The sequence below is a fragment of the Schistocerca americana genome, chromosome X, assembly GCF_021461395.2.
Source record: "Schistocerca americana isolate TAMUIC-IGC-003095 chromosome X, iqSchAmer2.1, whole genome shotgun sequence".
NCBI lineage: Eukaryota > Metazoa > Arthropoda > Insecta > Orthoptera > Acrididae > Schistocerca > Schistocerca americana.
Window position 1 is genome coordinate 539,616,490 of NC_060130.1, and position 24,643 is coordinate 539,641,132.

The window sequence follows — 24,643 nt, forward strand, 5'->3', positions numbered from 1 at the left end:
TGCCATTGCTCTGCTTTGTATCAACACCACCAGCACTGCAGCACAGCTGTGAGGTGCCCGTCGACTGATCTGTTCAGTTACGCTCCGTAGCCACATACTGTGCGGAACCATTGGATACCTGCAGTTCTGCCCCCTGTTGCCATTAGTAGCCAATACTGTGGTTGCAAGATAGACAATATGCGGCGCGTCGAGTGCCTTAAACATCATTGGTCTCTTGCAGCCTCGCACTCAAGAGGTTCTATGTGAGTGGTCGGTGCGTATAACTGGCAGGTTTAATTCCTGGTACTGCCAGAGGTTTTTCCTTTGTCGGAGGACTCAAAAGGAGTTCTCTCAGCCTCGTGATGATAACTGAAGCAATAGCTATCGAGAAGTAACGGACCAAGGTGTGGAAAGCTAACGTCGGCCGAGAGCTCGGTGTACTGAGAATTGTAAAGGATGGCAAGGCAGCCGTTCGGCATTGTGAGGTCCTTTGGATCTGATCGTGCAGTTAGTTTATTTAGTGGGTGGGTGCAATGAGACCTTTTTTATCGTGCATGTGCTATTGCTGGAAAAAAGAAATGGTTGAAACATGTTTCTTTCGAGAAGCGCCAAGGCGACTGGTTGTAGTGACTACTGCACAGTGAGTCAATACGAAACAAACATTTATTTTATTGGCAGCACAAGTACGATCACAGGCGATACAAGTAATCCAATAACAGTAAATCCAAAGCAGAGTCCAGCTGAACACTCAGGTAGTTCGTGCACAGAGTACTAGATGATGATTTTAACGATGCAGCAGATGAACCGAAGTTCTAAAGCTTGGGCAGCTGCCTAAATAAACCGCCGTAGTTCATGTGTAAACCGATGGCGACCTGTGTGTATCGGCGCGTGCAGTCTTACTGGCAGACTCGCGACAGGGGTGCAAATGTTGTTCCTGGTGGTTGGCTGCGTGACGAACGCCACGGAATAGCGGGCGAGCCTCGATGACGTAGCATACTGTGGTCCAGTTTCCTTCTGAGTGAAGCAGCAGCTCAGATGCGCAAACAGACAACCTGCATTCTGTGACGAAACCGATTGTTTTCTGATGCGTGCCTCAGTGAAATATCTGCCTCCATTGATTCGTGTAGTTAGCAAAACAATGAATGATAATGCACTTTATTTCATGCGTTCGATTAGAGGTGACTAATGGTTTGTTCTGAAACACAGATCAAATCCCACTAATCAAAGTCCCATCCGTGACTTGTCAGTTTCTTAGAATATTAATGATGTTCTCTGAGTAATGACGCATACTTCAAGAATATGGATAATACTCATAGTACTTTGCACAAGAGTTTTTAGTAACAGAACAGCAAAGTTAAGTTCTGGATTCACAAATAAATGGAAGGTTCATTAGCACAACACAGCAACGGCCTAGTGCCAACGCTCACACAAATCCACACAGAAGAGGCCACATTTCGGCGAGGTCCAACGATGACACTGGCTGCTCCCCGTAGTGACAACTTGCGGCAGGTAGATGGGCGTCGAGGAACTGGAGGCTCGATGGTTCCTAAGTGTGTTCGGCGCCTGGCCCAGAGAGCCCACTAGGACTGGGCTGGCCTGACACTGCCTGGGCGCAGGCCTAAGTGCCGTGGAGGCGCCAGGATATTGTTGGACCTATTTTTGGTGACGTGGCCCCGCAGAGGCAAGTAAGACCATGAGGCCAACAACTCCTCGTGGCGCTCTAGCTTCCGCCTGCCGGCCAGGCTAGCACTTGAAACTTTCTGACTGTCGTCTGCAAAGGTGACCAGTGGGCTTGCTGAGTATGCCACCTGCTGGACGCTGGTGTGAGACTGGTTGCAATATGAGAGGGTGAAAAGCCTCAACATACCAGAAGTGATATAATTAGCTATTCGCCAGAAATAAGTGGAGCTGACCAGTGTAATTTTTCCAGTAAGCGTATATCTTATTGCAATTGTGATGAACGGCATATCAAGATGATAACACATTCATTAACATCCAATATGATCAAACAGCAAACATAGTTGTTCTACAGATATGGAGAAACTATCTGTAAATAATGCCTCATGGGCAATACAACACAGAGCAACAAAACACGTGTGTGGCAGACGGTACTTTTTGTACTACAGTCACTTCCTCCTTTTCTGTTCCAGTCGTGATTGATCCGTGGGAAGAACGATTGTTGGTAAGCCTCCATGTGAACTGGAATCTCCCTGATTTTACCTTCTTGGTGTTTTCATGAGACATACGTAGATGGTTGCAATAGATTGGTTGACCTTTCAGGGGACATAAGCTCTCGGGATTTTAACAGTAAACCACCCCATGTTGCACGATGCGTCTCATGTAGCGCCTGTCACTGGAGTTGGCTGAGCACCTCAGCGACACTTTAGCTCTACTAATACAACCTGCTTTACTCTTTCAGTTCTCTCTGACCTATCTGATACGGCTTCCAGACTGATGAGCAATAGCAAGTAATAGTCGAAGGAGAATTTTGGAAGCTACCTCTTTCGTGGGTGGACTACATTTCCTGAGTATTCTTCCAATGAATATCTGTCTGGCATCTGCCTTAGTGCGCCTATTTTTTTTTTTTTTTTTTTTTTTTTTTTTTTTTTTTATGGTGGTTCCAGTGTAAATCGCTCCGTGCCCATACGTCTAGACATTTAATGGATGTTAATGCCAACAGCGATTGTTCAGCGATCGTATAGCCATACTGTAATGGTTCTTTCTACCTATTTATGCGCAATATGGTATATTTGTTTATTTTGAGGGTTCACTGCCAATCCCTGCACAAATCTTCTGCAGGTCAGTTTGCATTTCACTACAGTTCTGTAGTATTGTAGCTTCTCTGTGTGCAACAGCATCTCCCACGAAAAACCTCATGTAACCTCCTACGTTATCCAGTTCGTTTAAAAAATGTAATCTGTAGTTTGTGAGGTGGTAGTTTTGACCAAAACAAGACAAAAATATGCAACAAACATGGACTCTAAAATGCGTACCTTAAGAGCTGTGAGTATTGGTTCATATTCCCTGCTGTGAAATTATCTACAGTTTTGTGCATATATACGATGCCCGTTCTTGAAACCTAAATGGCCGCCTTTTTTTTCCACACTCTAGAAACGTTCGCTTTGCTCCTCCAGCGACCTACGGTACACTACTAGTAGAGGAGCAAGTTTGTTCATAAGTTCTATTTAGAATCGCGCAGGTGTCCCATCAGGGCTAGCGACCTTTCCCCTGTTGAGCGATTTCAGTTGCTTTTCTGTCCCGTTTTCACTTATTACAATATCTGTTATTTTGACGTTCGTACGACGTTTTACAGGAGGAACTGCAGTCAAACAATTTTGGGGAAATGAGGTTAGTATTTTCACCTTCTTTCACCTTCCGTTTCGATGCCATTATGCTCACAGAGTGTCGAGACAGTTGACTTTGATCCGTTTACTGGTTTAACGTAAGATCAAAATCACTTAGGATTTTCTGGAAGATCGATTGATGAGATTTCAGTTCCTAATTCGTTTCACGCATGGTCTCCATCCACTAATACTGACTTCGTTAGAGAGGTGGGAACAGGCAATGCACTCAGAAATATTGTCGAAAATGGTCGTTTTGATGGTCCAGGTATTATGGTGTGAGGAATCATAATGTAGCACCGGCGTACGTACCTCCAAATCTTTAAATGCGGTACACTCAGCGGTCAACCTTATTATTACACTGACCTTCTGCATGTTGGTCTCTTCAGGGGTACATTCGCTCATGACTTCATTGTTATGGATGACAATGTGCGACTGCATCGAACAGCGCAGGTGAAGAAGCTCTTGGAACGAGAGGATATTTGGTGAATGGACTGGCCTGCCCATTCCCCCAGCTTACATCCCATCGATCACATGATGGACGCGTTAGGGAGATGTATTGCAGAACGTCCACATGCACCAATGTCCGTCGAGCAGTTGTTAACAACGTTGGTGGAGTAATTGAACTATCTATCACAAAACCCCTTACCAACCTTGTGGTCAGCGTGGGAGGACACTGGTGAGCATGTGTTGCTGTCCATGGTCATAACACATCCTATAACAAAAAAACGTGTCCCGCCTTTTTAATGTGCAGGAGAACATCATGAATCGCGGTAACTTCAGTGTTAATTATTGTATTTGAATAGAAGTGTCATTTCTGTTTGTCCCATTGCGTATTTCTTTCAGTTATCTTCTGTTCTGTATTGTAATTGCTCTTTTTATTATGGTCCAAGTTTCATCTAGCTATGTTACTTGGTAGTGAAACATGATGCTTTAACGGATCATTTGCTGGCCTCGACTATCGGCGAGTGCTGGCTGCTATAATGAGCGACAGAGCCGGATGCACAGTGACTGGAACACTGCGGTTAATCTGCAGCCGTAAGAAGACGACTGGATTCCACTAACCTGGATAACGCGTGGTGGCCTGTCCCGACTAGATGACCTTCAAAGAAGTGTTTCCCAACACAGAAAGGCTGGTGTTTCCTAGTACCCCCTGGGGAACAAACTTCTGAAAGGGCCGACAGGCAGCAGCACTTTACGGTAGTACTGTGAACATGAGCAAGAAGTGGCCAAACACAGCGCCTTTCTGTTCTGGAGGTTGAGTGGCCAAAACATCGACATTTGAAAAGAATGTCGTGGAGGTATGAGCAGCTCGCTAACCCGAGGAGTCGGTCGGTGCCGCCGGTAGTGTGCAGGAGACAGTGTTATATATTTAAGGCACAGGTTATTTCCTGTATTCTGCGAAAAGAGTATATTATTTACGATCGAGTGGTAGAAATTATATAAACCTCCGATAGGGAATTTTGTATTTAATGGGTTTGGTATATATGCGTTATCATAGTGCAAGATGGGGCTAGAGATTCTGAGATTTGAAAGGAATTGTTATTTTATTGCAAACTGTGTTACAGAATTAACAAAAATTGATCAGCGAATAAACGTTCTTATATACACTACATGACAAAATAGTGAACACCCAGAAGATATGATCGGATGTCAGTGTAACTCTGCACGCGTACACACTACCGGCCGTTAAGTAAATGTTAGCATTGTAAGTCTCTGTGAAACGGCTACATTAGTGTTGTTCGTGTTGTTACCAGGCCTGGTAGAGTATATGAGGGGCGGGAACAGTATAGATGTTGAGTGATCACTGTGAAGGACATGGAGATGCTACGTTCTCCTGTGACAAAGAGTTTTGTCTCCATTTGGCCGGCTGGTTGAATCGTGCAATATGTAGATATGTGGGGCACTCAGTTTTACACTGTATGGGAACGTGATAGCAAACATACTCTTTGTCAAGGTTCTGGTCGGCCACTTCTGACCATCACAAGTGAGGATCGCTATATTGTGCATTAAGCACATCGTAACCCCTGTACCTGCCATAAGTGAACAAGTAATAGACACCCTGAAACAATCTATCCCATCACTGACCATTGGTCGGAAATTAGCAGCAGCCAGATAAGGGAATTACCGTCCATACGTCGTCTGCCGTTAACGCCACAACAAAAACGGCTGCGTTGGAATGGTGCCGTGATCGCGAAGCATGAACTGCAGATGAACAGCGTCTTATCGTATTAATCCATGAATCGCCGGTCTTCACCACCGCGGATGACGGTCATCATTGATTATGGTGGAGACCTGGGGAGAGGTCCCATTATTTCAATGTTTAGAAGAGGCACAGCGGTGTTAATCAGGTTGCCATGGTGTGGGTAGCCATCGAGTATGACTTCAGATCAGTCCTAACAGTGATTGAGGGAACTTTGATGGCACCACGGTACGTCACAGTCAATCTCTGTCCTCATACGTTACCTCTCATGCGACAGTATCGTAGTGCTGTTTTTCAACAGGATAATGCTCGAAAACACAAGGCAGGTGTCCCTGTGAACTGTCCGCGTGATGTTGAGGTACTCCCTTGGCCAGAAAGATCCTCAGATCTCTAGTTGATAGAACGTATGTCGGACCAGCTCGGACGTCAACTCCGTCCCAGTGTCAGTATCAATGATACCAAGGATCAGTAACAACATTTGTTAGCCATTTTACCTCACGAGAGGATACAATGGCTTTATGGCATCCTTCACTACCGAATCCAGGACAGAGGGGGTGCAACCTCATACTGATAAGTAGGCTCGTGCTGCAATGTTCTTTGTAAATTTGATTAGATTTTTTAATCATAGAAATAACATCGAATACGCTCATAACCCGTGAAGTTTAATTTCGTTTCCTCCTCCCCTTCTGGGTGCTTCACTTTTTTTTTGGTTTTGTTTTGTAAAACTCTTGAAACAATATTTCTTGTTACTGAGGCACAGGAGCACCTTGCCTTATGAGTACATCAGGTGAGGCAGCAAATGCTTTTTGTTAGTGCTGCAGGTAGCATAATGATGAAGTGCCGTCCTATCTGGCAGGTATTTACAACGCTACAGAACTTTCATCTTGGGTGTCTTTGTTGGTTTCACTGATGTACTGTCAGATGCGAGACTTGTCAGACTACTTGACGTTTTGTTTTTCAGAACCTTCAAGTTCGTTCCATTGTATGTAATTTGTTTATACTGGAATCAAGCAGATGAAAAAACAATCCGTGACACCATGTTTACTATTTCGATTTGTCTAACAGAATTTCTTCACCTCCTCAAGTTTCTCTACATTGTTCGTGTTGGCACTATAGTCCTTAGGGCTGCACAAAACACTTTATGCTGCATTCTTTCCTCACCATGGTGGAAATTTGACGGCGGTATGAAAATTTGACGAGACATGAGCTGACTTTTATCCTTTCATTTTAAAAATAAGATATCTTTCCCACTGGCGTGTCAAACAATATCATCCCTATTAGAATTCTTACTAGTTTTCAATTCTGGCAAGCATATCCTGTTTGGCTGAAATTTCTCACAACCACTGATAAATTTTTCTCGCATTTGAGCCGAGGACTTGTAGTTGTGAAGCAGTTACCGAAGTACAGGTGACAAAAATTGTTACCAAGTTCAGGAGAAAGACTGAGAATTATGAACTCTTCAAAAGATTTCTAAATTGTATCACCTACTATTCCTATCTTTTCACAAAGCATCCTCACTTTATATCCCGGATTTATAGAGATCTCTCTCTTATTGTTTTATAACAATTCACCTTCTTAATTTTATTATACTCTTCTGTGGCTAAGTTAACAGCATTTTACTTGCATTGCAGGAGGACTGTTGAGCATTGGTCTCATTTTGTATAACGTACCGTAGCTATGCACCTGTTATTCAGTCACGGAGCACATAATAAAATTTTAAATCGTGTAATATCGTCAGTTGTGGCTCTTCTGCAACTTATAGAAGGCATTTGACAGTACCAGTCATACTGTTCTGTTAGAGAAGTTAAGTTTTTATCTGATACATGGTTCAGTGTATGCCATGTTTACTTCTTATTTCGGAAACACGCCGTTAGGGTAATAAAAGAGGGACACCACGTTACCTGCATTCGCACAAATCACAATTGGCGTTCTGAAGTGTTCGAATACGAACCTGTTGCTGTTTTTGCTCTATTTTAATTATCTACGATTTCATATTCCTGACATACTATAGGTTGGAACACCCCCAACAGAAACAGAAAAAACTGTTTCAGTATACAGTCGCACTTTTATTTTGCCTACTCTCCCACCTACTTTGGAAGCGAGCTTGATGACTGCGTCCCAGGGGATGACCTGATGATGGTACTTGTACCGAGAACTGTAGCCAGTGGCAAAAAAAGTCCAGCTGTAAACTGAAACAAATATTTTTTGTGATTGAACATTTCATTGGAATCAGGAGACGAATTAATCCTTTTCTCCAAATGGTAAAATCATTATTGGTAGGCCAAGCCAATAAATATCAACAAGGAAACTACACTTCCCAGGTTTATTAATGTGACCTCCTGTAAAAAGCCTGAATAATCACCTTCTGCAACGCGAGATGTGTAGGAAGAGAGTAAATGGGGTTCTGGAAGGTACCGACAGGGATGTGAAGCCATGCCTACTCTAGCGCCGTGGCCAGCTACGCCATGGCGCGAACAGCTCGATCCAGGTGGTCCCAGAAATTCTCAATTGGGTTTAAATCCGAGGATTATGGTGGCCACGGGTGTACGATAAACTCATCCTGGTGCTCTTAGAGAGGGACGTTTACAGCGGGCTGTGTGACATGGTGCTTGCTGGAAGATGTCATCGTGCCTCCCGGAATGAAGAGATCATCCCATGAAAACATTCCACAAAGACTATAACGCTCCCTCCTGGTTGCATGGTGTTCGCTTTCAGATGCTTCACGCCGCACACGCCAACGGCCATATGTCCGATGAAGCATAAAACGTAATTTATCTGAAAAGGCTACCTGTCATCTATCAATGGACGTCTAGTTGCGGTAACGGCTTGAAACTTCCAGCCTTAGAGGCCGATGAACTGCACTCAGTACGGGTGTTTGAACCAGATGCCTGTTGCGGAGGCCCATATTCTGCAACGTTCGACGAACAGTCATTGAGGAGACACTGTTTCAAACCAATTTGTTCATCTGGGCCGTCAGTTGTCAGCGGTTTCCCATCTTTTCTCCCGTACACATCTCCGCAGCCGTCGTGCACCCGTGTCATCTGTGGCCTGTGGTGCACCATAGTTACCTCAGCGCCGGTTTTGGCTAGCGCCATTTTGCCCTGCAAGGCATACTTTAACGACGGCGGCACGCAAACAGTGTGCAAAATAAGTCGTTTCGGATATACCCTCACACTTGGCTCGAAATCCAATAACCATGCCCTTTGGACGTCAGATAAATCGCTTCGTTTCGTAATTACAACTGCACTGTTATCCGCCTCCCCCGAGATGTTTTATATACCCTCCACTGCTAGTGCTGCCACCAGACGTTTGTGAGTGGTTACTGCACGCTGGCCTTGAAGATAGGCAGTGGTCACATTAATGTGACTGGACCGTGTAATACATGATTACCTTTTTGTTAAATTTATAATTGTTTTTGCACAGATAGGTTACCTTTAAACTTGGAAAAAATACATATCATTCAGTTTTGTTCTCTCAAAAATATCCACTCTCTTTTACCGATACGTATAACAAACGCTATGTATAAAATAAACTGGCTATACAGTACTATGTTCATAGGTGCTCATATAGATTAATTATTAGTTTCTCCATATTTGGATGATGATGATTCCGCAGCTGTTGTTCACTTGAAAAGACGCTTCAGATGCTTAATTGCAGCTTTGTTAAGTTCATACGACATGTTCTCCCCCTGATATTAGGCCATTATCAAGTGTACAAGGGATATTCAAAATAATGTGAACACCTGTACTTAATTGGGAACGGTTTATTAATAAAGAGGTTCGACCCCCATTTGACCGTAACACAGCTGCAATTCTTCTTGGAATACTGGCATATAATGATTGCATGCCGGCCGCGGTGGCCGTGCGGTTCTAGGCGCTGCAGTCCGGAACCGCGGGACTGCTACGGTCGCAGGTTCGAATCCTGCCTCGGGCATGGATGTGTGTCATGTCCTTAGGTTAGTTAGTTTTAAGTAGTTCTAAGTTCTAGGGGACTGATGACCTAAGATGTTAAGTCCCATAGTGCTTAGAGCCATTTGAACCATTTTTGAATGATTGCATAGACTCCGGTGGAATATAATGCCTATCTTCGATCAGAACCTCTTCTAACTCCTATAGTGAGGAGGGAAGCGGAAATCTGCTCCGGGCTGGCCTGTGTGACCGTGCGGTTCTAGGCGCTTCAGTCTGGAACCGCGTGACCGCTACGGTCGCAGGTTCGAATCCTGCCTCTGGCATGGATGTGTGTGGTGTCCTTACGTTAGTTAGGTTTAAGTAGTTCTAAGTTCTAGCGGACTGATGACCACAGATGTTAAGTTCCATAGTGCTCAGAGCCATTTGAAACATTTTTGAACAAATCTGCTCCGGGGTCTGCGCTCCAATACCGCCCACAGGGGATTGTGCTGGCCGGGGAAGACGCTGCAGTTCAGTTGTATGCTCCTCATACAACGATTGTACTGTCCTGGCTTTGTGAATGGGTGCATTATCGTCCTGAAATATGGGATCATTGTTGCGGAACAACATTTCAATCATGGGATGCACCTGGTCACCCAAAATGTTACCATAAGCGTTGGCTGTAACACGACCTTTGAGAGTAATGATGGTACCGGCAGAATACCATGATACGGCTGCCCACACCATCACACTTCTACCTCCATGCTTAACCGTTGGAATCAAGCAATCAGGATTGTAGGCTTCTTTTGGCGTTCTCCAGACGTAAACCTGGCCCAATGTTGGATATAACGAAAACTTTGACTTGTCGGACCATATGACGTGTTTCCACTGATTAGCTGTCAGGATTTATGCTTCTGCCATGTTTTACGCTTCTTTGCGTTGGTTGTCGTCACTAATGGCATCGGTATAGCAGCTCGTCCGTGAATATTCGCTTTATGGAATTCTCGGCGGACAGTGTCGATGGATACGGGGTCTGAAAGATGGCTATTGAGCTCTGCAGTCACTTTAGCTGCCGTAGTTTTGTTTGTTTTGATACAAGTCGTGTTAGTGTACGACGATCTCTGTCATTTATATTTGATTTGCACCCACTACTACATTTATACGATGATGTATTTCCATGTTCCGTGTAGGCTGTAATGACTATTGAAACAGTTGCTCTTGAGGTATTCAGTAAGTTGGCTGTCTTGGTTACTGATGCTCAGCTAATCAGGCTCCCATAATCTGCCCTCTTTGGAACTCTGTTAGGTCTTTCATTGCAAGTCGATCTCGGCCTCTGAATGCAGATACGAAGTGTGCACTACTCGTAAACATCCCACACTGATGCCTAGTCCGTACCGAACAAGCAGAGTCCAGCGCAACACGTGCCTTACGAGCATTGTTGACCGTCAAGCACGACCATCCAATTACTGCCACTGTTCACATTATTTTGCATATCACCTGTATCTGTGTATAGAAAGCCAAAGTCAAATAGTAAATTTATGATTTGATTTTGTTTCTCTACAGCATAACTTTCAGATACATTTGAAAACGCCTAACATAAAGGCCAAAACGGGTCGTGTGAACTTAATAAAAGTTCTAATTAAGGAAAAGGAGCGGCCTTTCAGTAATTAAACTGAAAAATCCATATACTAGGCCTACTAAAAAGTTTAGGTTTAGCTACGTTTGCCATGAGAATATTTGCAACTTTGGGGATATATATGTTAACATATTTCACAGTTTTCGTTCATTGTCGTCCTATGGGTTGATATTATGCGGTAACTCCTCACTCAGGCGAAAAATATTCACTACAAAAAAGAAACTGTGATGGGGTTCACATATGTACCGGGTGATCAAAAGGTCAGTATAAATTTGAAAACTGAATAAATCACGGAATAATGTAGATAGAGGGGTACAAATTGACACACATGCTTGGAATGACATGGAGTTTTATTAGAACCGAAAAAATACAAAAGTTCAAAAAATGTCCGACAGATAGCGCTTCATCTGATCAGAATAGCAATAATTTGCATAACAAAGTAAGACAAAGCAAAGATGATGTTCTTTACAGGAAATGCTCAATGTGTCCACCATCATTCCTCAACAATAGCTGTAGTCGAGGAATAATGTTGTGAACAGCACTGTAAAGCATGTCCGGATTTATGGTGAGGCATTGTCATCAGATGTTGTCTTTCAGCATCCCTAGAGATGTCAGTCGATCACGATACACTTGCGACTTCAGGTAACCCCAAAGCCAATAATCACACGGACTGAGGTCTGGGGACCTGGGAGGCCAAGCATGACGAAAGTGGCGGCTGAGCACACGATCATCACCAAAAGACGCGCGCAAGAGATCTTTCATGCGTCTAGCAATATGGGGTGGAGCGCCATCCTGCATAAACATCGTACGTTCCAGCAGGTGTTTATCAGCCAGGCTGGGGATGCTGCGATTCTGTAACATATCGGCGTACCTCTCACCCGTCACGGTAGCAGTTACAAAACCAGAATCACGCATTTCGTCGAAGAAAAAAGGCCCGATAACGGTAGATGTGGTAAATCCAACCCATACCGTGACTTTCTCGTCGTGCAATGGAGTTTCCACGACAGTTCTATGATTTTCGGTAGCCCAAATTCTGCAGTTGTGGGCGTTGACAGACCCTCAGAGCGTGAAATGAGCTTCGTCGATCCACAACACGTTACTCAACCAATCGTAATCTTCCGCCATCTTTTGAAACGTCCACACTCCAAATGCCCTCCGCTTTACTAAATCGCCAGGTAACAGTTCATGATGCCGATGGATTTTGTACGTATAACATCAGAGGGTACGCCTCAGTGCCAACCAAACAGTAGTGTATGGAATGCCGGTGTGACGTGCGACTGCACGAGCGCTGACTTCCCCGTGCATAGACGAACCCGCTACAGTCTCCATTTCTTCCTGAACTGTCTCAGCAGCATTACACCTTGTGCTCGGTCGGCCACTACGGGGTATCGTCTAAACAACCCGTGGCTTCGAACCTCGAAATCATTCTCGCCACAGCTGCATTTGTCAACGGACCTTTACCCGTTCGAATCCCCTTCCTATGGCGATAGGATCGTAACGCTGAACTAGCACATTCCCCATTCTGATAATACAGCTTCACTAAAAGCGCCTTTTCAAGTAACGTCAACATGCTGCGACTGCTGGCGCATCTGATTCTCTCTCTCATTACAGCATACACGATTGTCATGCACAGTCACTGACGTTTTGCTGTCCAGCGCCATTGTCGGACATTTTGTGAACTTTTTTTTGTTCCAATAAAACCCCATGTTATTCCAAGCATGTGTGTCAATTTTTACCTCTCTATCTGCATTATTCCGTGGTTTATTAAGTTTTCAAATTTATACTGACTTTTTGATCACCCGGTACATCCTCTAGGCATTTTTTTAAGCAATTGTGACCATTAATTAAAGCCTCCCAGTATATATTTCTTCATTGTTGAAATCAGTGTCAACAATCCATTGGAGTTTGAGAATAGTGGAGATAGGGGCTAGTGGGCATAGATTTTGGTTTATGAAATTTTATTTATTTTATTTTATTTTATTTTATTTTATTTTATTTTATTTTATTTTTTTTTTTTTTTTGTGGAATATTTCCTCACGACCAAATAACACTTGAAGGAAGTTGTTTTTGCTTCGACTTACCAGCCTTAGTCATGTCGCCCTTCTTGACTTTACATAGCTTTTTTCTTGTTGACCCACTCAGCTGCGATTCTGTCTTTGATAGTACTGTCTGTTAGAGCAGCACTAAACTTCCTTTTTTTTCCACGGGGGATTTGATGTCGTAGTCTGACATTGGGCAAAGGACAAATTTCTTTTGGCGAGATGTGTTTGTATTCATTTCTTACAGAAAATATTTTTTAATGAACAATATTGGAGGGTTTAGTTGATATAGGTGAGGGGCGAGCTGTCATAGCTACGCCAACTGACCTCATATCTAATTATACTAACAAGCGCCACGGTGGTATCAAAATACTTAATGGATACCACACAATTCCAGACATCAGATACAAAAGGTTATAATTCGTGCGTGCAACCACAGATAATAACTTCTTCGAAAATCGCCACTATTAGCACCTCAAATCGATCTACATGCTCACCAGAACAAAAAAAAAAAAAAAAAAAAAAAAAAGAAATACAATGAAAAAATTCAATCAGCAGTCAGAAAAACGATGAAACAACGGTTCTTCCTTCGTGACGTTCCAAAGCCGCCTAAATTTTCGGTGGATGGTGCACTGTTATATACATTCCCCAATATCACGCTGAAAGCACTCGTGGTGGCAGGAAATAGAAGCTGTGGACTGACTAGCCCCCTATGTCAACCAACCACAGTCTCCCTAATAGAGAGATAATTGCTTAGGCTTCGACGGCCAGAATCAGTTAATACGGAAGTTTTCTTGGTATGGTATCGACTCATACTGTAAAAGTAATAGCTTTTTGCAATATTACACTGTACCATACTCAGAAAACTTTCGTGTTAAGTAGTAGAGATATTTGTAAATACAATACTAGAAGGAAAAATGATGTTAGCTTCCCACTAGTGAATCTAGCATTGGTACAGAAATGAGTGAATTCCACAAATATGAAACTTTTGACAATCTACCCATGGAAATAAAACTTCTAACAGGCAGCAGAAGGGTTTTCAAAAGAATATTACAGTTATTTGTCTTTACCAGTACATTCTATACCATAGAGGACTACTTCGGTCTTCAGCCATAAATCTGTAAATTAGAGCGAGACGGTTTTTTTTAATTGTCTATGCAATATTTTTTTCAACCGTCAACTTGCGTATTGTGAGGTTTACCATGAATGTGACCTAAGGAGCATGCAATGAACCAACAAACTAAATAGGATGCCCTGTCTAAGGTTGATATGAAAATTACTAACCAATCCTACAAAACGATTAACTGTCATTAGGAATACTACATAGCTGTCACGAAGCGTAGATGCGCTAGGACAGTTTGTGAAGCATATCTAATTTCTTATTCTCAACAGATTGATTTACAGTAGTGTTCTTATTTCTTGACTAGTTCTTAGAGCAAAACTCTTTCTAATACACGTTGGTTTGAAAAACTATCAAAGTTACTAATGCGTTTGGAAATATCTGACGGAATATGTCAACAGCCCTGGGATCATCCATAGCTTTCCAACAATAATGTGGCCCCATTTCCACACGAAACTATCTAGTCGGAATTGCATTGAATTGTGCTGTCCAAGTATGAGACGCCATATGTGGACGAACTCTTCGAATTCGAAACTCGATTACGCGCACCGACATAATTGCGTTACACATCGCCATGTTGCACACTACAATTCGAAGCCATCTAGCGGCAGAGGACTGCAAATATGTAGACATGAAGAACGAAGATGTGGAATGTTAATAATGTTTTATTTAAAAAGCTGTAGGAGTTTTCACATAGAAAATTCGAAGGCATTACTTCTCAGCAAATTCTCGTATAATCCCTTATTGTTTACGAATGTTGCAACTTTTATTAAAAGTTAGACCGCTGTATCCCTGCCGCAGGGAAACGGGAAGTGTACGAGGTGCATTCAAGTTCTAAGGCCTCCGATTTTTTTTCTCCGGACTGGAAAGAGATAGAAACATGCCCATTGTTTTAAAGTGAGGCCGCGTTCATTGTCAATACGTCCCAGAGATGGCAGCACCGTACGGCAGATAGAATTTTACCGCCAAAATGGCGACGTTTTCCTTACTTGAACAGCGTGCAATCATTCGTTTTCTGAATTTGCGTGATGTGAAACCAATTGAAACTCATCGACAGTTGAAGGAGACATGTGGTGATGGAGTTATGGATGTGTCGAAAGTGCGTTCGTGGGTGCAACAGTTTAATGAAGGCAGAACATCGTGTGACAACAAACCGAAACAACCTCGGGCTCGCACAAGCCAGTCTGACGACATGATCGAGAAAGTGGAGAGAATTGTTTTGGGGGATCGCCGAATGACTGTTGAACAGATCGCCTCCAGAGTTGGCATTTCTGTGGGTTCTGTGCACACAATCCTGCATGACGACCTGAAAATGCGAAAAGTGTCCAGGTGGGTGCCACGAATGCTGACGGACGACCACATGGCTGCCCGTGTGGCATGTTGCCAAGTAATATTGACGCGCAACGACAGCATGAATGGGGCTTTCTTTTCGTCAGTTGTGACAATGGATGAGACGTGGATGCCATTTTTCAATCCAGAAACAAAGCGCCAGTCAGCTCAATGGAAGCACACAGATTCACCGCCACCAAAAAAATTTCGGGTAACCGTCAGTGCTGAAAAAATGATGGTGTCCATGTTCTGGGACAGCGAGGGCGCAATCCTTACCCAATGCATTCCAAAGGGCACTACGGTAACAGGTGCATCCTACGAAAATGTTTTGAAGAACAAATTCCTTCCTGCACTGCAACAAATACGTCCGGGAAGGGCTGTGCGTGTGCTGTTTCACCAAGACAACGCACCCGCACATCGAGCTAACGTTACGCAACAGTGTCTTCGTGATAACAACTTTGAAGTGATTCCTCATGCTCCCTACTCACCTGACCTGGCTCCTAGTGACTTTTGGCTTTTTCCAACAATGAAAGACACTCTACGTGGCCGCACATTCACCAGCCGTGCTGCTATTGCCTCAGCGATTTTCCAGTGGTCAAAACAGACTCCTAAAGAAGCCTTCGCCGCTGCCGTGGAATCATGGCGTCAGCGTTGTGAAAAATGTGTACGTCGAGAAGTAACGCCAGTTTCATCGATTTCGGGTGAGTAGTTAATTAGAAAAAAAATCGGAGGCCTTAGAACTTAAATGCACCTCATACAGCATCGCAGCATAGGAAAATAGATCTGTCTACTGAAGTATTTTGTCTGTGGTTTGTAACAAGACCTGCATGAGGCTAACGATGTGCAACAACGCCTTCCTGAAGACTCTCTTTCACAGGAAACACTATTCAAGTCTGTCTGACATTTCGCCTTCCACCGATAATTCCGTGATTTCTGCTGTTACTCTTGACATCTGAAACAAATTTGTTTCTGTAAAACTACAATACACTGACGATTTGTCGTTAAGCGTGCAAATGCAGCATTAGGAAGTACGTTTCATATGCTGTGTGATTAGGATTCGACTGCATGTTGGACTACCATTATTTTATTGTCCCCGGTTATCAATAAACGAGCCGAGTAGTAGGGTGTTCGGCCAAAAGAGTGTCACAGCACGAGCTTCAGGATCTTACTATTAGTCGTAGGTTCTCCTGAGCCAATTCCGACGTCTTTTCAATCCCAAGAGCACTGAATTCCCGAGGCTCTGTCTCCTGCTTCATTTAAAGTGTAAGTAGGCTACGTTGCTGCTGCGCACACTAGCCCTCAGTTTTCCCACTTCCCAGAAAGCGCAATGCTCGCGGTCATTTGCGTCGTAAGTTGAGCTATAGCTCAAAAATGTATGGCGATTGAGGTTTTCCTGCTTAAGTTCGTCACCTGTAAGAACTGAGTGCGTTTCGATGAAGGCTTGGCACCGAAATTCTAAACGACATTAACGAAAGCTAAAAACAGCTTAGGTCACACAGATGGGTCAGTCCTCAGCTCATTTTTATCATCCATGTGATCTTCTTCCACTCGTAGGTATCCATATAACCACACTGACACCAGTGACCGTTGAGCTGAACTGTCCAATCTCATATATATGTTCACTATTCATTGAGGAAGCTGCATCGTTCTCCTTAACAACTAAGCTACTACAATATCGTGTTTATGCGCCGATACCAGGCAGCAATTTCCAGTTAAAATCTCCTCGCCTGTGCTGGAATTACATAATGTGGGTACGAGTACGGATTGTGACGCAGGAAGGACGACATATGGAAGTTTGGGTCCGGCCGTGAGTCGACACGGATAGCCAAAGCGATTTAGGCGACCGCTCGCGTAAAGCGGGAAATCCGTGTTCGAGTCCCGGTCGGCCACAAATTTTCGCTGTCATCATTCATTTATACAGCTGATATTGTTCATATTTGCATCTGCAAATACATTTCAGGTATTTCATAACGGCTGTAATCGCCGCAGTGCCTGTTCATTCGGATATACAGTACATACATACATACATACATACATGTCCGAAGGAACGTTGCATCGTTCTTGTTAACATCACAAACACAGCAATATCGTACCACTACAGAATGTCTGACGCCATCTACTCATCGTGAACTGCTACTCCAGACAACAGAGCTCTCCAGGTACAAACAGAATACAGAAATGTGGAATCTGCAAAATATTACCTAGTAAACAAAGAACTGCTCGTGTAGTATAACACATAAACAGACATACAGATGTGTGCCAGACTCGGATTGAATCTGCACGCTGGATTAGTAGCCGTTGCTTTAGTGCAATATCCAGCCGAAGTATAGTGTTTAGGCAGTTTTCTATATACACCTGTGTAAATGTTGGGCTGTTTGCCGGCCGAAGTGGCCGTGCGGTTAAAGGCGCCGCAGTCTGGAACCGCAAGACCGCTACGGTCGCAGGTTCGAATCCTGCCTCGGGCATGGATGTTTGTGATGTCCTTAGGTTAGTTAGGTTTAACTAGTTCTAAGTTCTAGGGGACTAATGACCTCAGCAGTTGCGTCCCATAGTGCTCAGAGCCATTTGAACCATTTTTTTGTTGGGCTGTTTACTATCTGTCTTTAAGAAAACAATACACGAACCCGTTAAAACACTGCAACACGAACAACATCATGCCACGTCAGCAGGAAGGTCATTGGCCCACAGAAATACACTGAAGAGCCAAAGAAACTGGAACACCTGCCTAATATGTGGGCCCCCGGGAGCACGCAGAAGTACTGCGACACAAGGTGGCATGGACTCGACTAATGTCTGAAGTAGTGCTAGAGGGAACTGACACCATGAATCCTGCAGGGCTATCCATAAATCCGTAAGGTGGAGATATCTTCCGAACAGCTCGTTGCAAGGCATCTCAGATATGCTCAATAATGTTCATTCTGGGGAGTTTGGTGGCCAGCGGAGGTGTTTAAACTTCGAAGAGTTTTCCTTGAGCCACTCTGTAGCAATTCTGGACGTGTGGGGTGTTGCATTGTGCTGCTGGAATTGCCCAAGTCCGTGGGAATGCACAATGGACATGGATGGATGCAGGTGATCAGACAGGATGCTTACATACGTGTCACCTGTCAGAGTCGTATCAAGCCGTACTAGCGGTCCCATATCACTCCAACTGCTCACGCCCCATAGCATTACAGAGCCTCCACCAGCTTAAACAGTCCCCTGCTGACATGCAGGGTCCATGGATTCATGATATTGTCTCCAAACACGTACACGTCCATCCGCTCTATACAATTTGAAACGAGACTCGTCCGACCAGGCAACATGTTTTCGGTCATCAAAAAAGAGTTCAAATGACTCAGAGAACTGTGGGACTTAATATCTGAGTTCATCAGTCCCCTGGAACTTAGAACGACTTCAACCTAACTAACCTAAGGACATCACACACATCCATACCCTAGGATTCGAACCTGCGACCGTAGTAGCAGCGCGGTTCCGGACTGAAGCGCCTAGAATCGCTCGGCCACAGCGAATGTCGGGCCCAGGCGAGGTGCAAAGCTTCATGTTGTGCAGTCATCAAGGGTACACGAGTAGTTCTTCGGCTCCGAAAGCCCACACCAATTATGTTTCGTTGAATGGTTCGCACGCTGACTCTTGTTGATGGCCCAGCATTGAAATCTGCAGCAATTTACGGAAGGGTTGCACTTCTGTCACGCTGAACGATTCTCTTCAGTCGTTGTTAGTTCCATTCTTGCATGATCTTTTTCAAGCCGCTGCAGGTTTGAAGATTCGATGTTTTACCGGATTCCTGATGTTTACGGTACACTCTTGAAATGGTCGACGGGAAAATCTCCACTTCGTCGCTACCTCAGAGATGCTGTGTCCCATCGCTCGTGCGCCGATTATAACACTACGTCCAAACTCACTTAAATCTTTATAACTTGCCATTGTAGAAGCAGCAACCGACCTAACAACTGCGCCAGATACTTGCTGTCTTATATAGGCATTGCCGACCACAGCGCAGTATTCTGCCGGTTTACATATATCTGTATTTGCATACGCATGCCAACACCAGTTTTTTGGTTTTTTTTTTCAGTGTATAATAAAGCTGAATTCAGAATGGACTAATGTCCATCACTTGCGACATTCAGAAATGTCAATTAAAATTACTTACCTTGTTAAAAAAAACGCGTCAATGAGTTCTACTGGAATCAGTTCGACATTTCGTGGTAAGTCTCGTTCTGTACTAGATTACGTATATGATCATAGAAGACATTCGTCACACTCCACGGAAGTAGATCCAGTGCCTATGTTTATGGCTGTTGTGTGTGTATAAGAATATTAAAAAGATGGAACGAAGAGCGACTCGTTTCGTCACTGGATCGTTTAGTCGGCGCGAGAGCAAAACGGAGATGCTTAACAAAATTCCAGTGCCAGACGCTACAAGAGAGGTGTTGTGCATCACGTAAAGGTTCGCTATTGAAATTTAGAGATAGTACATTCCCTTAAGAATCGTGCACCAAGCTACTTCGACCACATATGTCTCGCAAAATGACCACTATGCGAAACACCGAGAAATTAGAGCTAATACGAAGCTTACCGACAGGCATTCTTGCCACGCGCCATTCGTGAGTGGAACAAATGGTTCAAATTACCTGAAGGAGATGTAATGGCTGTGGTCTCGAAAGCCAACACTAACGTTCGAGATGCTGTGTGCTGAACTGATGTCCCCCGATACCGCAAGCCAACAACTCCTTCGGCAGAGGTTCGGTGAGCTGTCATCGCGTGCCCCGGGTATAATAGCGAACTACTTTGGTTTCTTTTGTTCTACTAAAATGTTGGTATTACCTTACAGACATAGGCTTTGTTTCCACAGTCGTTTCACAAACATCGCGAATATGTGACGAAAACGAACGGGAGAAAAAGCCTCCTAGAAATCTTGATATCAATTCAGACGACAAAGAAGCTAGAACTTGAGGAAAGCCATTTGTTTATTCTTGACAGCTGTTACAATCATCTGACATGAAAATAAATATGGCTATTAGTGAGTAGCTGAGTGGCATTGGGTTTTTAGCGCAGACAACGAAAAATGAAAATGAACCAAATGCTGTTGAGCTCAGAAGACAACACGAGCTGGTCAAGTGTGAGTATTCTGTTCGTGGCATGCACTTCTGTGACGTAAATCAATTACTTTCAAAATGGTTCAAATGGCTCTGAGCACTATGGGACTTAACTTCTGAGGTCATCAGTCCCCTAGAACTTAGAACTACTTAAACCTAACTAACCTAAGGACATCACACACATCCATGCCCGAGGCAGGATTCGAACCTGCGACAGTAGCGGTCTTGCGGTTGCAGACTGAAGCGCCTAGAACCGCTCGGCCACTGCGGCCGGCTGAGTGGAACAGGGGGAACATGGAACGAACATGTAAGGATTGTAGTAGGCAAGCCGAATGGTCGACTTTGGTATATTGAGACAATTTTAGGAAAGTATGGTTCATCTGTAAAGGAGACGGCGAACAGAACACTAGTGTAGCCCATTGTTGAGTACTGATCGAGTGTTTGAGATCCACATCAGGTCGGATTAAAGGAAGACATTGAACCAATTCAAACGGGGCTGCAAGATCAAACCCGCAAGTATTACGGCGATGCTTCGGGAACTCAAATGGGAAATCCTGAATGGAAAAACACGACCACACCATAACATCACCGCCTCCGAATTTTACTGTTGGCACTACACACGCTGGCAGATGACGTTCGCCGGGCATTCGCCATACCGACACCCTACCATCGGATCACCACAACGTGTACCGTCATTCGTCACTCCACACAACTTTTTCCACTGTTCAATTGTCCAATGTTTACGCGCGTTACACCAAGCGAGGCGTCGTTTGGCATTTACCGGCGTGATGTGCGGCTTATGAGCAGCCGCTCGACCACGAAATCTAAGTTATCTCATCTACCAAATCAAATGGTCCAAATGGCTCTGAGCACTATGGGACTTAACATCTATTGTCATCAGTCCCCTAGAACTTAGAACTACTTAAACCTAACTAACCTAAGGACATCACACAATATCTCACCTACCGCCTAATTGTCATAGTACTTGCAGTAGATCCTGATGCAATTTGGAATTCATGTGTGATCGTCTGGATAGATGTCTGCCTATTACACATTACGACCCTCTTCAACTGTCGGCGGTCTCTGTCAGTCAACAGACGAGGTCGGCCTGTACGCTTTTGTGGAGTAAGTGTCCCATCACGTTTCCACTTCACTGTCACATCGGAAACAGTGGACCTAAGGATGTTTAGGAGTGTGGAAATCTCGCGTACAGACGTATGACAAGTGACACTCAGTCACCTGACCACGTTCGAAGTCCGTGAGTTCCACGGAGTGCCCCATTCCGGTCTCTCAAGATGTCTAATGACTACTGAGATCGCTGATATGTAGTACCTGGCAGTAGGTGGCAGCACAATGCACCTCATATGGAAAACGTATGTTTTTGGGGGTGTCCGAATACTTTTGATCACGTAGTGTATGTCCTTTTCGGGCTGTAACTTGTGTTTCAAGATATTCATTGCTCCAGAAGTTAATTCTTTACCCTGTGGTTTACATTTCCGTGGCGAAGAACATGACATGAAGAAAGATTGTCGTTTAACGTCCAGTTGACGATGAGGTCATTAGACGCGGGGTAAAACTCAGATCGCGCAAGGATTAGGAAAGGAAACGGCCGAGTTCTTTTCGGGGGAACCATGCCGGTTTCTACCTTAACAGACTTTACGCTAACATCGCAAAACCAAAATGTGGAAGACCAGATGGTATCTGAACACTGCGTTTGCCTTTACCTCTGAACTACCTCGCTCGATAGTTGTTAACAAGTTTCCCCGATAGCAAAATTAACAAAAAAGTGTCTTCATTCGTTGTGGAAAGGAGTGTAGAGACTATAGAGAGTTTTTTCTGCGCTATCTATGACAGGCAAATCTAAGCGAAGTTCAATAAATGTAACGTTGCTTAAATATTACACTATTGTTTACTAAACGAGCATTGAGCAAAAAACAAGACAATGTCCCCATTATTAACTCTCAAGAAACTAATTCACACTAAATCACAGCCCTGATTTGGTGGAAGATATTTCGTAAAGTTGTTAGTCGTTCCCTTTCCTCGCTCTTTCGCGACTGTAAATAAAGAATATGACTCTCTCTACGCCATTCTATTTGTTCCATGACGTCTTTTTGATCTCTGTGTGAAACTGACGATTGAGCCATTGAAGCTGTTTTACAGTTTTGTACAGTAATAACGAAGCCACGTGACAAATAATGGACTCGCAAAACGTGATGGGCGGGATTCAAAAAATCGGTGCGGCTGTCTATATTTAACTGCAGTTTTCCTGAATAATGTACGGCGAATATCTTAATGGTTTGCTTGAAATCTTGCAAATGAATTCCAGCTCCGTCCTTGTCAAACCCGAGACTGTGTTTCACCTCTAACGAGCTTGTTGCCGACAAGACGTTAACCCTTAACCTCCTTTCTTTACTTAGAAGATTGAAATTTACCGAAGCACTCTCGCGTGTAGAACCTCGTCGTCGTCGTCATCTTCGTCGTCATCGTCTATTTATTTTCTTCCTTTTTTCCGGCTTCCCATTTTAAGTTCACCAGGCATCTCCAAAACAATTTCGTATTTGAATTCTATCGAAGTCTAATATCAAATTGAATCAATTACATGCTAGGTACAAGCGATCCTTTCATCAGTAGCGTATGCGAAGATTTAGCAGTCTAGCAGAAGGCCAGAGAGAGTAGCGAAGTGTTTCTTTGCGTTGCAGGCAGGCGGAGGGGATGTCGCGGCGCAGGAGCGTGTGCGGCGTGGCGCTGATCTGTTCCATCGGCGTGCTGATGCTGCTGGCCAGCCAGAGACTCGTCAGCACCGCCAACATGGAGCGCACCCCTTTCATCGACATCGGACGCACCATTCAGGTGAGGCCAGTCCCCACTCCACATTAGCGGTTCCGTAGGCTGGAGAATGTCGAGAACAGGGAAGAGGAGAGGGGGAGTGGTGATTGTGATGGGAGGGGGTGACGATGCCATGATAGTGTTTCAAACTGGATGATTTTTACAAGCAATCACGTCCTCAGTTCCGAAACTGACCACTTTTATTTGCATGCCCGAGAAAAAGTAAATCACCCAGAGCGGTAGGAAGAAACGATATAAAACTTCACAGGTTATGCGGATGTGTGATATTATTTCAGTGATTACAAAATCGAGTCAAATTTACAAAGAACTTGACATTATGAGCCCACTTATCAGTGTGATGCTGCACACCGTCTGGTCAGGATGCATGCACTAATTCAGTTTAAAAGGGTGTCATGAAACTCTTGTTTCCTCTCCTGAAGCAAGCTGGCTCATAACTGTTGTAATTGGTCCTGGGTATCCTGCATACTGGCACTCGAATGGAGTTGAAGTCGCAGCAGATCCCACACGTGTTCTATCGGGGACAGGTGTGGGGATCTTGCTGGCCACTGGAGTATCTCGGCATCACGCAGGCAGTTCATAGACACACGTGCCATGTGTGCATGAGCATTGTTCTGTAGAAAAGTGGCACCGTGATACAATCGCATGAGAGGTAACCCAAGAGGACGCAGGATGTCTGTGACATACCGTTACGCCGCCATAGTTCCTTCAGTCGCTAGCAGCGTCGACCTGAAATCATATCCTATGGCGACTTACACCACGACACCACGAGTCATACCGCACTGCTTCGGCAAAACAATTGGAAGAGCCGGATCTGTCTCCAGATCGCCGCCATACTCCTCGACGAGAGTCATCCAGGGTAGTTTATTTATTTAATCGTATGGATAGGGCCCCCCGTCCGGCAGGCCGTTCGCCGGTCTTTCAATTTGGCGCCACATCGGCGACCAGCAGTCGATGAGGATGATAGGATGATGATGAAGACAGCACAACACCCAGTCCCTGGGCGGAGAAAATTCCCCGACCCAGCCAGGACTCGAACCCGGGCCCAGAGGATTGACAATCCGTCACGCTGACCATTTTTTTATTTTTTTAAATCTCATTTTTATCGATTTTGTTTGTTGCATCTGCTCGGGGCGGACGTCGTAAGACATCCGTTTAAGTTCGTTGTT

The 24,643-nt window shown here is 44.3% G+C and overlaps 1 protein-coding gene across 4 annotated transcripts in view; it reads left to right on the forward strand.

Moving 5' to 3' along the window:
• The window catches only part of LOC124555563 (carbohydrate sulfotransferase 5-like), a 641,036-nt gene that overhangs the window by 511,323 nt on the left and 105,070 nt on the right, over positions 1-24,643 (forward strand). For all 4 annotated transcript variants that reach the window (XM_047129520.1, XM_047129521.1, XM_047129522.1 and 1 more), the window contains one exon: positions 23,330-23,480. In XM_047129520.1, the coding sequence (XP_046985476.1) occupies positions 23,330-23,480 (151 nt within the window). The remainder of the gene's footprint in view (positions 1-23,329; positions 23,481-24,643) is intronic.